General features: G+C 36.4%; 1 protein-coding gene across 1 annotated transcript in view; it reads left to right on the top strand.

Annotated features, from left to right (window-relative positions):
- CAC2 (acetyl Co-enzyme a carboxylase biotin carboxylase subunit) overlaps positions 1 to 12,039 on the top strand; it is a 37,627-nt gene that overhangs the window by 1,549 nt on the left and 24,039 nt on the right. The window contains exons 3-9 of the mRNA XM_088971544.1: positions 232 to 557; positions 1,560 to 1,701; positions 2,377 to 2,475; positions 2,770 to 2,826; positions 8,510 to 8,581; positions 10,564 to 10,653; positions 11,657 to 11,716. Of these exons, the coding sequence (XP_088827670.1) occupies positions 232 to 557; positions 1,560 to 1,701; positions 2,377 to 2,475; positions 2,770 to 2,826; positions 8,510 to 8,581; positions 10,564 to 10,653; positions 11,657 to 11,716 (846 nt within the window). The remainder of the gene's footprint in view (positions 1 to 231; positions 558 to 1,559; positions 1,702 to 2,376; positions 2,476 to 2,769; positions 2,827 to 8,509; positions 8,582 to 10,563; positions 10,654 to 11,656; positions 11,717 to 12,039) is intronic.

The following is a 12,039-nucleotide window of genomic DNA, read 5'->3' on the forward strand; positions in this document are numbered from 1 at the left end:
TCAATTACTGATTTGTATAAATTCCTTATGTTAAAATGCTAGTACCCTTGACATGTTTTATGTATATTTGAAAATTCATCTGGTTTCCACCAGTTGCTCTGTTGTCCATATATAGACATGCTCTATCAACCTTGATTATATATACTTTCTTATGGGGATTTCTTATTTCGTAAGAAAAGTGGTGGTGTATGATTTAGCCAACAATATCTAATTTTTAGCTTCTTATAAAAGGGATTATTTGTGGGGCAAGCTAGAGGTATAAGGAGCTCACAGTGTAGCTTTATGGTGGGAAGCGCGGTCAGTTTTCCTTGTCAGAGAGCTCAAGCTGCTAAATTTAGCAGGAAGTCTAAGAAACGTGGGGGAGCACTGACTGCAACGTGCCAGGATGATAAGATTCTTGTGGCAAATAGAGGAGAAATTGCAGTTCGTGTGATTCGAACTGCTCACGAGATGGGAATACCATGTGTTGCTGTTTATTCAACCATAGACAAAGATGCCCTTCATGTGAAGCTTGCAGATGAGGCAGTTTGCATAGGTGAAGCACCTAGTAACCAATCGTAAGTGTGGAATTCCTCTTCTATTTCTTCTTCTTCTTCCTCCTCAAAACAGTGTTTTAAAATGAGTGCCTCAGGTGTGACTAGGCACAAGTCACATTTCAAGGCATGCATTTCACTTCAACTGAGCTGCAACCCTGTTTAAAGAGCCAGGTGCCTGGTGCGCTTTGCACATTGGCCAAGCACATACCTTTTATAAGTTTGCTTTTTTGTTAATTTTTATACATTCTTGTGTATTTTACAACTTTTGCAATGGTCTATTAACTTTTGTAAGTTTGCTTTAAAAGTTAATGGCTAATTAACTTTTAAAAGAATTAAAACAAAGACCATTTCAGTTTTTTAAGCCCTAGTTTTGTGGGTAGGGTATTAGATAGCAAAATTTCCACTAAAAAGCAAGAACATTACAACTGATATTGATCCTTAACCCTAAAATGGAATGAATTGCAACAAAAATCATGAAACCAAATATATGGCCAAAAAATTTCAGGTCGGTCGCACTGTCTTTGAACCCCCTACATGGACTTCTTTTGACTTGCGTTGAGGGGCCTTGAAGAAATACTAATGTAAGGGCCCCAAGCTCCTAAGATTAGGAATACAAGTCATCTAACATCACACTAACTACCTGATGTAATGCAACTAGGAGATTGACAGACATGTTGAGAGTTTCACATGCTTAAATTGACTAGTGCTTGAAGTATTTGGCTATTTGCTACAATGAACTTTTTTGGCTTTCAATTTGTTTTATGTATTTTGGTTATGCATTTTGATTTGAGATGATAAACTTTTTAAAATATATAATTTCTTTTAAAATTTCAGGTTTCTGTATTTTTATATATTAATGTTTTTATTTACTTTATTTATTTATTTTTTAAATTTCTGCCTTGCTTTGTTTGGGTGCCTTGTCTTGTTCTTTTCTTCTGCCTCTCACTTGCAAAAGCTGCCCCCCTCCCTCCTGCACATGCTTGTATTGGTTAACTTTGAATTTCACTCTTTATATTCTTACAGGTATCTGGTGATCCCAAATATTCTATCTGCTGCTATTACCCGTGGATGTACAATGCTGCATCCTGGATATGGCTTCCTTGCTGAGAATGCACTTTTTGTTGAAATGTGCAGAGATCATGGAATCAATTTCATTGGGCCCAATGTAAGTACCTTTAACAAATAAATCATTGTTGTCGTCATCATCATCATCGCCACCACCATATAAGCCTTGTCCCAACTGTGTGGGATTGACTACATGAATCCTGTGCTGCCATTCTGTTCTAATCAGTGCCATCTGTTGTTAAACTATAGACCCTTAAATCATTTTTCACTGCCCTGAACAAATAAATGAATTCACATCATAATGATAAGTTGTGCCAGTGGATATTTTTGAATTTATAATGAGGTTAATGTTAAGAGGAAATATAACTTCTCTTTCTTGCAGACTGTAAAGAAAGTCCACTAAGACAGCATGCATATTGTGCAGTATGGTGCAACATTTGATGTCTCAATCTAAATATTAATATGGATGTAGTGATAAATAAATTAGATGAAGCACTTTCTCTTACCTTGTAATTTCTGAATGTTGAGGATCTGTTATTATTCATAATTCAATAATACCCTTCTACTAATGGACATCAAGATTCTCAATTATAATGGAGCATCCTGTAAACACATAGGAAATTGTTTTATCAACCAGTGATGGTTTTGATGTTGCTTATAAAAAAGGGAACTTCCTATAAACACATGGGAAATTGTTTTCTCTTTTCACCTTATTTACATTTATTATCATCTAGTTTTGGGTGAATTTAAAATCATTGACTTCACATCCTTGCAGCCTGATAGCATTCGTGTTATGGGTGACAAATCTACTGCTAGAGACACAATGAAGAAAGCTGGTGTTCCAACAGTACCAGGAAGTGATGGGTTGTTGCAGGTACCAAGTTAAATGTTTCTCTTGCAATTGTAGCATCCTTGTCTGTGCAATTGCAATATCCTTTTCTCTATATATAGGTATTTGTATATTGGAAAAGTAAAGAAGGGGAGTCTTTTTTTTTCTTTTTTATTGTCATTAATTCACTTTATCATTGACTAGTTACCTTTTTTTTTTTTTAAAGTGCTTTATCATTGACATGAATCATATCTATAAACATCTTGATTTAACAAAGTTAACATCAAATTGGGCTTCTGTTTATTCAGTGTTAGATATTAATATCTATTGTTATTACAGAGCACAGAAGAAGCTGTCAAACTTGCAAATGAGATTGGTTTTCCAGTGATGATCAAGGTATGCTGTCTTTATTTTTTCCACTAAATTTGACCTTTGTATTGTGGTTTATGAAACATTGAAACTGTAAGTTTCTCTTTTGTGCATATAAAGAAAGGTTGAAGAGCAAAAATGACCAGATCTGAGTAAGAGAGAAAGCCAGCCAAAGTGGAGAAGAGAGAAAAGTATTCTCTCTCACTTGGTCATTATATATCTATATCTATATCTATATCTATATAATTATCCATTAAAAGTTATCTATTATAGAAATGCCCCTGTTTAGTTATAAAACAACAGCAAGAAGAATACTCCTGTTCCAAGAATAAAAGATTAGAAATAAGAGTACTACCAAGAAACTGGAGACCAGAAATAGAAGACAGACTGGTGGTCTTAGTATATGCTTCTAAAAAACAATGTAAAAACTAAGTGTTTTGTATCACTGCAAAGTATGTATGAGTGTGCACATTTTTTTTTTTTCTGATAAATGAAATAATATATTAACAAAAGATTAAAACTGTTACATTCTTCCCTAGGGGGCACGAGATGCTGGCACACCCTTGAGCCCAAAAATCTCAAAGAGAAGGAATTACAGCTCAGCTACAAAGAGAAAGTCCCTAGAAGCCCTTTGTTTGGCTAAGACATCAGCCATGGCATTGGCTGACCTGCTCACTCATTGCATTCTGGTTGTCATGTTTCTTGTCTGACACTTAACTTTCCTTAGTATATCCCTGTATTTCCAAGTAACAGAATCTGGATCCAATACCCACCCTACCATCATTTCCAAATCTCCCTCAACAATTAAACTGTCCACCCCAAGTTGACTTGCGGTCTAAATTCCTTGTACAACAGCTAGCAGTTCAGCTCTAGTAGAATCTCCTTTTCCCACTGGGTCTGAGAAAAAGAGATAATATATTGCGTTCCTCATTTCTCAAAATCCATCCACACCTGAACACCTTGGGTTTCCTTGATTGCTTCCATCAAAGCTCAATTTTATAAACCCTTCCAAAGGTGGAGGCCAAGCTGCAATACTTCTAGTGCTTCCAGTAGAACTACTAGCCACTGCCAACCAATTTCTACATAGATCATCAAAGATAATAACGGAAGGAGTTGAGGGTTCTCAGCCAATGTATTGCCCCTGTTAAAATGCACTCCTTCAATTTTGATAAACTTCTTTCTTTCTCACAGAAAATTCTGCTATTCCTTTCTTCCCAAATTGTCCATAAGGTGGTTGCTCTGATACTTTTGCACATAACTCTCTCTCCCTTTTGTGGGCCAAACGCCAAACAAAGAAAAAGCTGGATAAAAAAGTAGACTTCTGTTGGCAGGTTCCATCTGCGCCCAAACAAAGCAAATATCCAATTCCAAATAGCTGCAACCAAAGGATAAGATAATAATAAGTAAGAAGTGAGAACAAGTTTCCCCATTAGCTTTATACAAGAAGCACCGGTTAGGGGACAGACACAAGAAAGGTTATTTCAGGTTGTCCAAAGTGTTAATCTTTCCATGGAACACTTCCCGACAAAAAACAACAAATTTGGGTGGCACTGGCTTAAACCTAAGTTCCTTAACTGGGAAAACTCTATGACCAGTGTGGGAGCAAAGGGACTTGAAAAAGGAGGCACAAGAGAAGGATCCTTTAGGGCTTGATGGCCAAATCCTTCTATTAGGTTTAGAAGGGTCCAAACAAACACTGTCAGGGAGAAGCAGAAGTGTGGAAACACAAGAAGCCTCAACATCCTCAACCCTCTCCTGAAGCCAACATCCCATGTCAGGGACAAAGGAAGAAGAGGTGAAGCGAGAAAGTTGGAAACAACCTCTTCCCTAGACAAAGAAATGGAGTAAAGAGAGGGGAAACGATCCTTTAGAGACTGGTTACCCACCCAGATATCCTCCCAAAAAAGCACAAAATCACCAGAAGGTCCAGAACAATCATCATACCTGGCAAAATTGAGAAAAAGAGGAAGGATACTATGAATTGCTTTCTAGGGTGTTGCCAAAGATGTTTGATGAGAAACACCAGCATTCCAGCCATTTTCCAAAACACCATGAATACTTGCCACAACATTATGCCACAACCGTTCTCTCTCCAACAGCCATCTCCACAACTACTTGTCCCAGCAAAGCTGAGTTCCTAACCCATAAGTTCCCTAAACCCAAACCACCTTCCTCACTCCAACTCACTATCTCCCAGCAACTAGATGGTGCACTTTTTCCTCCCCTAGTTCCCACAGAAAGTCCCTCATTAGTTTCTGTACTTTCTTGGCTTCCCTAGAGGGAATTCTAAACACTGACAGATGGTAAATAGGCAGGTTGGCTAAAGTAGCTACTATCAAAGTAACCCTACCCCTAGTGAAATGTAATTCTTTTTCCACAATGCCGATCTCTTTTCAAATTTCTTGACCACTGGATCCCAAATCCTGCTCTCCCTTGGATTGGTGCCTAGGGGAAGACCTACGTACTTCAGCGGCCCAGAAGAAATGGAAGAATTGCCCCTGTATAACAAGGTGCTACATGATTAATCATAACAATAGGTGCCTATAAACAGTAAAAGTTGTTATCTACAATTTATGTGCAAGAAACAAAATATAATAATGACTCTAGTTTACTCCCCAGAACTCCTTATTTCAAAGAATAAACAATACCATATTTCTATAGTACAACCTCCATGGCTTGTTCTGTTGTAAAACATTTCTTCTATTCATCTCCCCCATGTAGAACTGCAAGCCACTTAGCTCTAATAAAGTCTCCCACTCCTATTGGGCCTCAGAGTAAGGCTATGACATGTCCTTATTTATCAAGACTTCCCTTACTCCAGAAGGTCTCAGATTGCCCTGACTACTTCCATCAAGGTTCAGTTTGACAAAAACTTTAAGGGAAGGTTTCATTTAAAAGATGCTTGGACTTCCAAGTAGCCGCTTCCTCTCTAGCTATTCAATAAAGGATTCCAGATTGCCTTGGGTTGTATTTGGTACCAGGAGGCAAACCAAGGTAATTATCCGGGAGGTAAGACGTAAGACACCTTACACTACAAAATGGCTGCAAGTTTCAGTATGGTGTCCAGCCTTCCTGCAGGAATTATAGAACTCTTCTTACGATTGATGCTAAGATCTGATATAACTTTAAACCACTGCAACAGTCCTAAAGATGCAACACCTGATTCTGATCAGCATTCAAGAACACTGTGTCATTTGCAAATTGAAGCAAAATAACTTTTTCAGTACCCTCTCTGGTGGAAAAAACCTTCCATGAAACCTCTCCAGTGTTTTAAGGGTCAGTGTGTATGAGACTTCTATCATACAAATAAATAATGTCAGGTACAAGGGGTCTCCCTGCCTCTATCCCCTTTGACTCTTAGAGAATCCAGTGGAAACGCCATTTAGTAGAATAGAGAAAGATGTTGTAGATACACAAATCCTCATCCAAAATTTTCATTTCCTGCTAAAATTTGTTCTGCCAGTATATAATCATTGAAGTGCCAGTTACATCTCCATATCCAACTTGCTCAATATTCCTGTGCTACCTAATCCAAGCCTGGAGACATTCAGCCCATTGGAAATGAACACCTCATCCTTGGAGGTACTTTTTGGCAATAGTCTTCAAATTTTCTAGGGCATGCTAGTTATATATGAAACTTCTTGGAAAAATGTACTTCTCTTCATAAAGTTTTACATGTCAAGAGCTCTTTTAATGAATATCTCACAATTGTGAAGCTCAAGCTCAATTTCTTAGCACATAACAATAGAATCTCAAGCTCATTTTCTTAATACAGGAGTTGGAGGATATTAAGTGACCTTGGGTCCTGCTTGTTGGGTATTTTTTTTTCTAAAACATTAATCTTCTTATGATATTGGTCGCAGGCTCGAGACCTGCATGGGCCAAAAGTCTTTGGTAACATTGTCAATATTATATAGTTCATCAAAAAAAAGTCATGGGTTCTAATTTTCTTCTCCAGTGTTTAGTAGAATGATCTTAAAGGCTGATAGGGAGACTTTAATATAAGGGTCGAAGGTTGGAAGAAATAGGGTCTCAATTACTCACTTGCAGTTTGCTGATGATATCATAATCTTCTATGAGGGTGGAAAGCAAAATTTGGTAAGGAATTTGGAGAAGCTGGTGAAGAGTTTTGAGCTCATCTCTAATCTGAAAGTCAATCTGGATAAGAGTTGCATAGCAGGAATCAACTTGGGTTGGGACTTTGGTTCTCGTCCGTTAATGGAACTTTTCCCCACTTCATACTCGGTTTCTTTGTACAAAAATGAGTTTGTGTCAAGTTTTGTTGTTTCCCCTTCAAATCTTGTCGAGGTCAGTTGGGACTTTGGTTTCCGTAGAGGTCTTAGGGATAACGAATTTTGGCTTGTTCGGACCTTCTACAACTCCTTTATGTTTGCTTGGAACCTGGTAAACACGATAAGCGGATTTGGGCCCCCAATCCTAAGGGATTGTTCTCTTGTGCTTCTTTGTTCAAGACCTTTTGTGATTCCTTAGTTTCTTCCTTTCCCGTCAAAGAGTTTTGGTGTAGACCCATTCCAACCATGGTAAGAGCTTTCTGATGGGAAGTAGTTCGCGAGAAGATAAATACTATGGACTTGCTTCAGAAGAGAAGACCTAACTCCTACCTCCCCCCAAACTGGTGTTTCTTATGCAAATCCAGTAATGAGAGTTGTTGTCATTTACTGATTTCCTGCCCCTTTGTTGCAGAATTTTAGCATTGGTTTTCTTCTTTATTTGGGTGCAGGTGGACGCTACCTACAGAGGTTACTACCTGTAGGTGGACGCTACCTACAGGAGGACGCTACCTACAGAGGTTTCTCTTGGCCTAAGAAGAGAGTATGTGTCAGAGAAGCCTTGATTTGGACCATTTGGGAAGAGAGAAATGCAAGATTTTTCTCAGAGAAGGAGACAAGCAAGGAAGAAATCAGGATTTGTGTGATGGTTAGGGTGATCCACTGGATCAAGACTCTGGAGTTCTCCTTTGATGATATTTGGAGGAATTGGGAGGTAGTTGCTAAAAGCTCTAAGAGAAGGGACAGAGTGGAGGTGGTTTGGACACCACTAACTGAAGGCTTTTGATGGGAGTAGCCAAGGTAATCCAGGCCCATGTGGAATTGGAGGGGTGGTGAGAGATAGAGAAGGCAAAATTATAGCACTGTTTTCTGGCCCTGTGGGTATGGGGGACTCTCTCAAAGCTGAACTGCTTGCTGCAATTCAAGGGGTGCAGATAGTTGGTGAGCTAAATTTGACAAATGCGGTGATAGAAGGGGACTCGAAATTGGTGGTAGAATGGATAAGAAATCCTGAGTCTATAATTTGGTGCTACAGGAGTGAAATGAAAAAAAATTATTTGACTAACCAGGAATATGAATTTAAGGATACAATGGGTGAGAAGATCAACAATTGGGATGTCAGATGCCTTGGCTAAACAAGGGGTGAACAGGTCTATTTTTTTTCAGGGCACAGTTGTAATATGTTCATTACTTGTATGAGAGGTAACAGCTCGTGCCTCTCTAAGGGATGATTGTAAAGTCTTTACACTAAGTATTTTAATAAAACTCTAATTATTCATCAAAAAAGAAAAATTGCTTCTCCAGTGTTTGGAGGAAAGCTATTTTCATTTTTTTTTTGTTAATGTAATATGCAACATCAACTATATCCCAAGTCTACCATGAATATTAAGTAGAGATATTATGTCTTTTATGTTTTGAAGGCAACTGCTGGTGGTGGGGGACGTGGAATGCGCCTTGCTAAAGAACCTGATGAGTTTGTTAAGTTGTTACAGGTATGCCCTTAACCAAACTTATACTTTTTCTTAGTAACTCCAAAGGTTGTGGGACCCTTGTTTTATTTTTTTCCCTAATTTCTTTATACTCTTAATAATGTTTTTCTTGACATTTGAACAAAAATATTTTACTATTACCAAATACCAATAAAAAATATGTGAATAAAAAAATTATTTTAAGGAAACATGGAAGAGTATGCAGTTATCTGTTCTTGTAATGGGCCATTTATTTGCTAAGTGTTATTTTTTTTTTGGTAATATATTTTCTGTGTTACATTTACCCTCTTTTGTTTCCAAACAATATTTGCCATTCAATGGCAGTTCATTACTGGTCAGTGCAAAATTGCACTTTTAATTATGGTTAGGTGGTGTTTGGTAAATCTGAACTCTGATATCTAGAAAGCAAAAAAGTTCTGAGCACTGACTGCATTTTTTTGGTAAGTTGAACTGTGAAAATTTGCTTTTCTGCTTTTCTGGATCTCTGAATGTAGTGAAGCTGTTTCATAATTTGAATTTTGTAACCTCTGAGAAATGGCTATTTTACAATTCCACCCGTGGATGAACCTGCTTTTTTTCCTGAAACTGTTAGCACTAAATATTATATGATTTTCTTTTTCACAAAAGTATTAATATTTACATAATTTATAAATTAACCATTATTAACAATAACTAGTTAATTAAAAATTAATAATAAATATTTACAAAACATATGTACAATGAAATATTTTTTTTTATGTAAAATAATAAAAACGTAAAATCAATAATAAATTTAAGTATTCAATAATAACAAATAAATACATTAAAATTATATAAAAAGATAAAAATATAACATCAAAGAAATATTACACGTTAAGTGACAACAAAGATATTTAAAAATTATTAATCATTATTTGAAACAATAAAAATGATTAATTATAAAAACAATAAATCGATCAACTAATTCTAAAATAATAAAGCAGCCAATACAAAATTAATAAAAATATATAAAGTAAAGAACTTAATGTTAAAACAGTTGAGATTATTAAATTAATTAAAAATGACATGAAAAATATGCAAGTAATACAAGTTAGATAATTGCCAAAAAAGGCTTTCACTTTTAGGATGAAGCTGCAAAATAGCTACCAAAAGAACAATCACAAGCACAAATAAATGCATTTGCTACACCACTTGGGCAGATATGACATAAAAAGGAAGTACACATCAAAGGTAATCCAGGCATTTGAGAAAAAGGAAATCAACTGCATAGGAGTGAGGTGTGCACCTGAAACTCCTCTGAAGTCTGATCGGTGATCACCAGAGAAGAAACCAAATCTGGCAAAGCATCTGCCTGAGGTTGCCCTAAAAACAAAAAATTGGAGATTGATTACATTGGTATACAAACAAAAAGCCAAAAAATAAAAGAAAAAAAGACAAACAAGGAAAGAAGATAGAGTATACCTTGGTGAAAATCGCTGCTGTAAACTACAAGAGAAGTGGAGACTGGGGGTACTTTTGTCAGAAAATTTCATTAAATGACATCAGAGTGTGTTAGGAGCTTGAATGGTTTTTGAGATTTTTGGTGCACGTTTCTGCAACTGGAAGGTGCATTTGGCACCTTGACCAAAGACACCATTAAGCACCCAAAAGCAAAATGGCCAGTGTTCAGCAGCATGCTTAGTGCTACCAAATGCGACCTTACTCTGAATTCTGAAATATGTGTAGCCTTTGAATTGCACATCTGAACCCCTTTTAAGTTTATGTGCTCTATTTCTGAAATGATGTCCATTAATCGTAGATTTTATAATCATATTTTTATCCTTTATTCCCCATACACTCCTGACATAGATGACTGATTTTATTCTATTCCCTAGGAAAAATTTTATGGCCGGAATGCCATTTACCAAGATATTGCCTTTTCTATTAATGCTATTATAAATAATGATATACAGCTGAAACTTGTGTTCTCATTCAGTAACATTAATTTAGCATCTTTGTTTCAACAGCAAGCAAAGAGTGAGGCTGCTGCTGCATTTGGAAATGATGGAGTGTATTTGGAAAAGTACATCCAAAATCCAAGGCACATTGAATTCCAGGTAACTTTATCTAAGTTTTATTTCCAATGCTAAGTGCAATGCTTTAGAAATTAAAAAGAATATAACCTGGGGCAGCTAATCAAAGAACATAAAAGTGCAAGAACTATCATGGCAACAATGGCCCATAGAAGAGATAACTCTACAAAGCCTAAAATGACCATTACCAATGTTGGTCCCAACATTCTGGAGTCTTGGGAGGGGTGGACTGGATGGATTTAATCTGACATTTTCTTGCATGAAGTGGCTGCTTTCATATTGAACCTGCATTTTCATGCTTGTTACCCTGAGATTTTACCACTTTACCAAGCAGTAGCTCTTAAAAGTTAAAACTAGTCAGCTGTCAAATCAGTAGCACACATGAACAAGAGTTCTTCCTAGAACTTGATGACCTTACTTTCCTAATCTAATAGTATATAAGCATGACCTCCACTATCTTTCCATAATTCCATTAAATTACTCATATTTTTTCTGTTAACTGTAAGTTATGTACATGGAAATCTAATTTATGATTCGTCATTTCAAAATCACTGGCTGTCAATTAGATGGTTGCACATGGTGCAAATGTGAAAGCCTATGACCAAAATTTCAGTGGATTCAGTTAGTGAGTTTTTATTTATTTTTTATTGTTGTAGATTCTCTTAAATAGCTGATGTTAACCGCTGATCAAATTAGATGATCTTAATTATCTGACTTGTTGCATTATTTTTTTTCAAAATGACATATTAAGGCTTCCGTAATTTTGACCATCATAAGTGAACCTGTTAGGTGTAAGTCCTATGTTCTGCAAGTGCACCATATGGAACATGGTATTGATAGACATTGGTTATGGTCTATGGTAGCTATTTATCCTCCATTTTAAATTATCTTAAACAATATAGTATTTTGAAGTTTCAATTTATAATTTGTTTCCTTTGTTGGGAAGTTTACTACTTGAAGAGTCATTAAAAAAATCCATTAGAATTATGTACTTTTGATTCACATTTTGAGTCTGCATCATTTTCAGGTTCTTGCGGATATGTTTAATAATGTTGTTCACTTTGGAGAGCGCGACTGCAGTATTCAGGTACTTGGTTACCAGCCGCTTGCCCCGTTTCTGAAATCTCAATGCTTTGTTGTGTTAGACCCAGTAGACTTGATGATGTGGGACATGAAACAGACTATGATTATTTCATGGGTTGAGTAATTGAGTGTTAAACCAACCCAGGTTGAAGAGTCTTACACTTGCCCAACTGTCTATATATAAGATATCTGAACATTGGTTCGGATTAGGAAGCTTGTTCAATTAGGCATCATGTGATCTGGGAGAATTATGGCCTAAAACATTAAAGCACATGAACCTACAATGTGAATCTTTGTTTATTTTATTTTATTTTTGAGAATTGAAAT

This window comes from Nelumbo lutea, chromosome 2 (genome assembly GCF_056320005.1).
Source record: "Nelumbo lutea isolate HS-2025 chromosome 2, American lotus-T2T, whole genome shotgun sequence".
Classification (NCBI taxonomy): Eukaryota; Viridiplantae; Streptophyta; class Magnoliopsida; order Proteales; family Nelumbonaceae; genus Nelumbo; species Nelumbo lutea.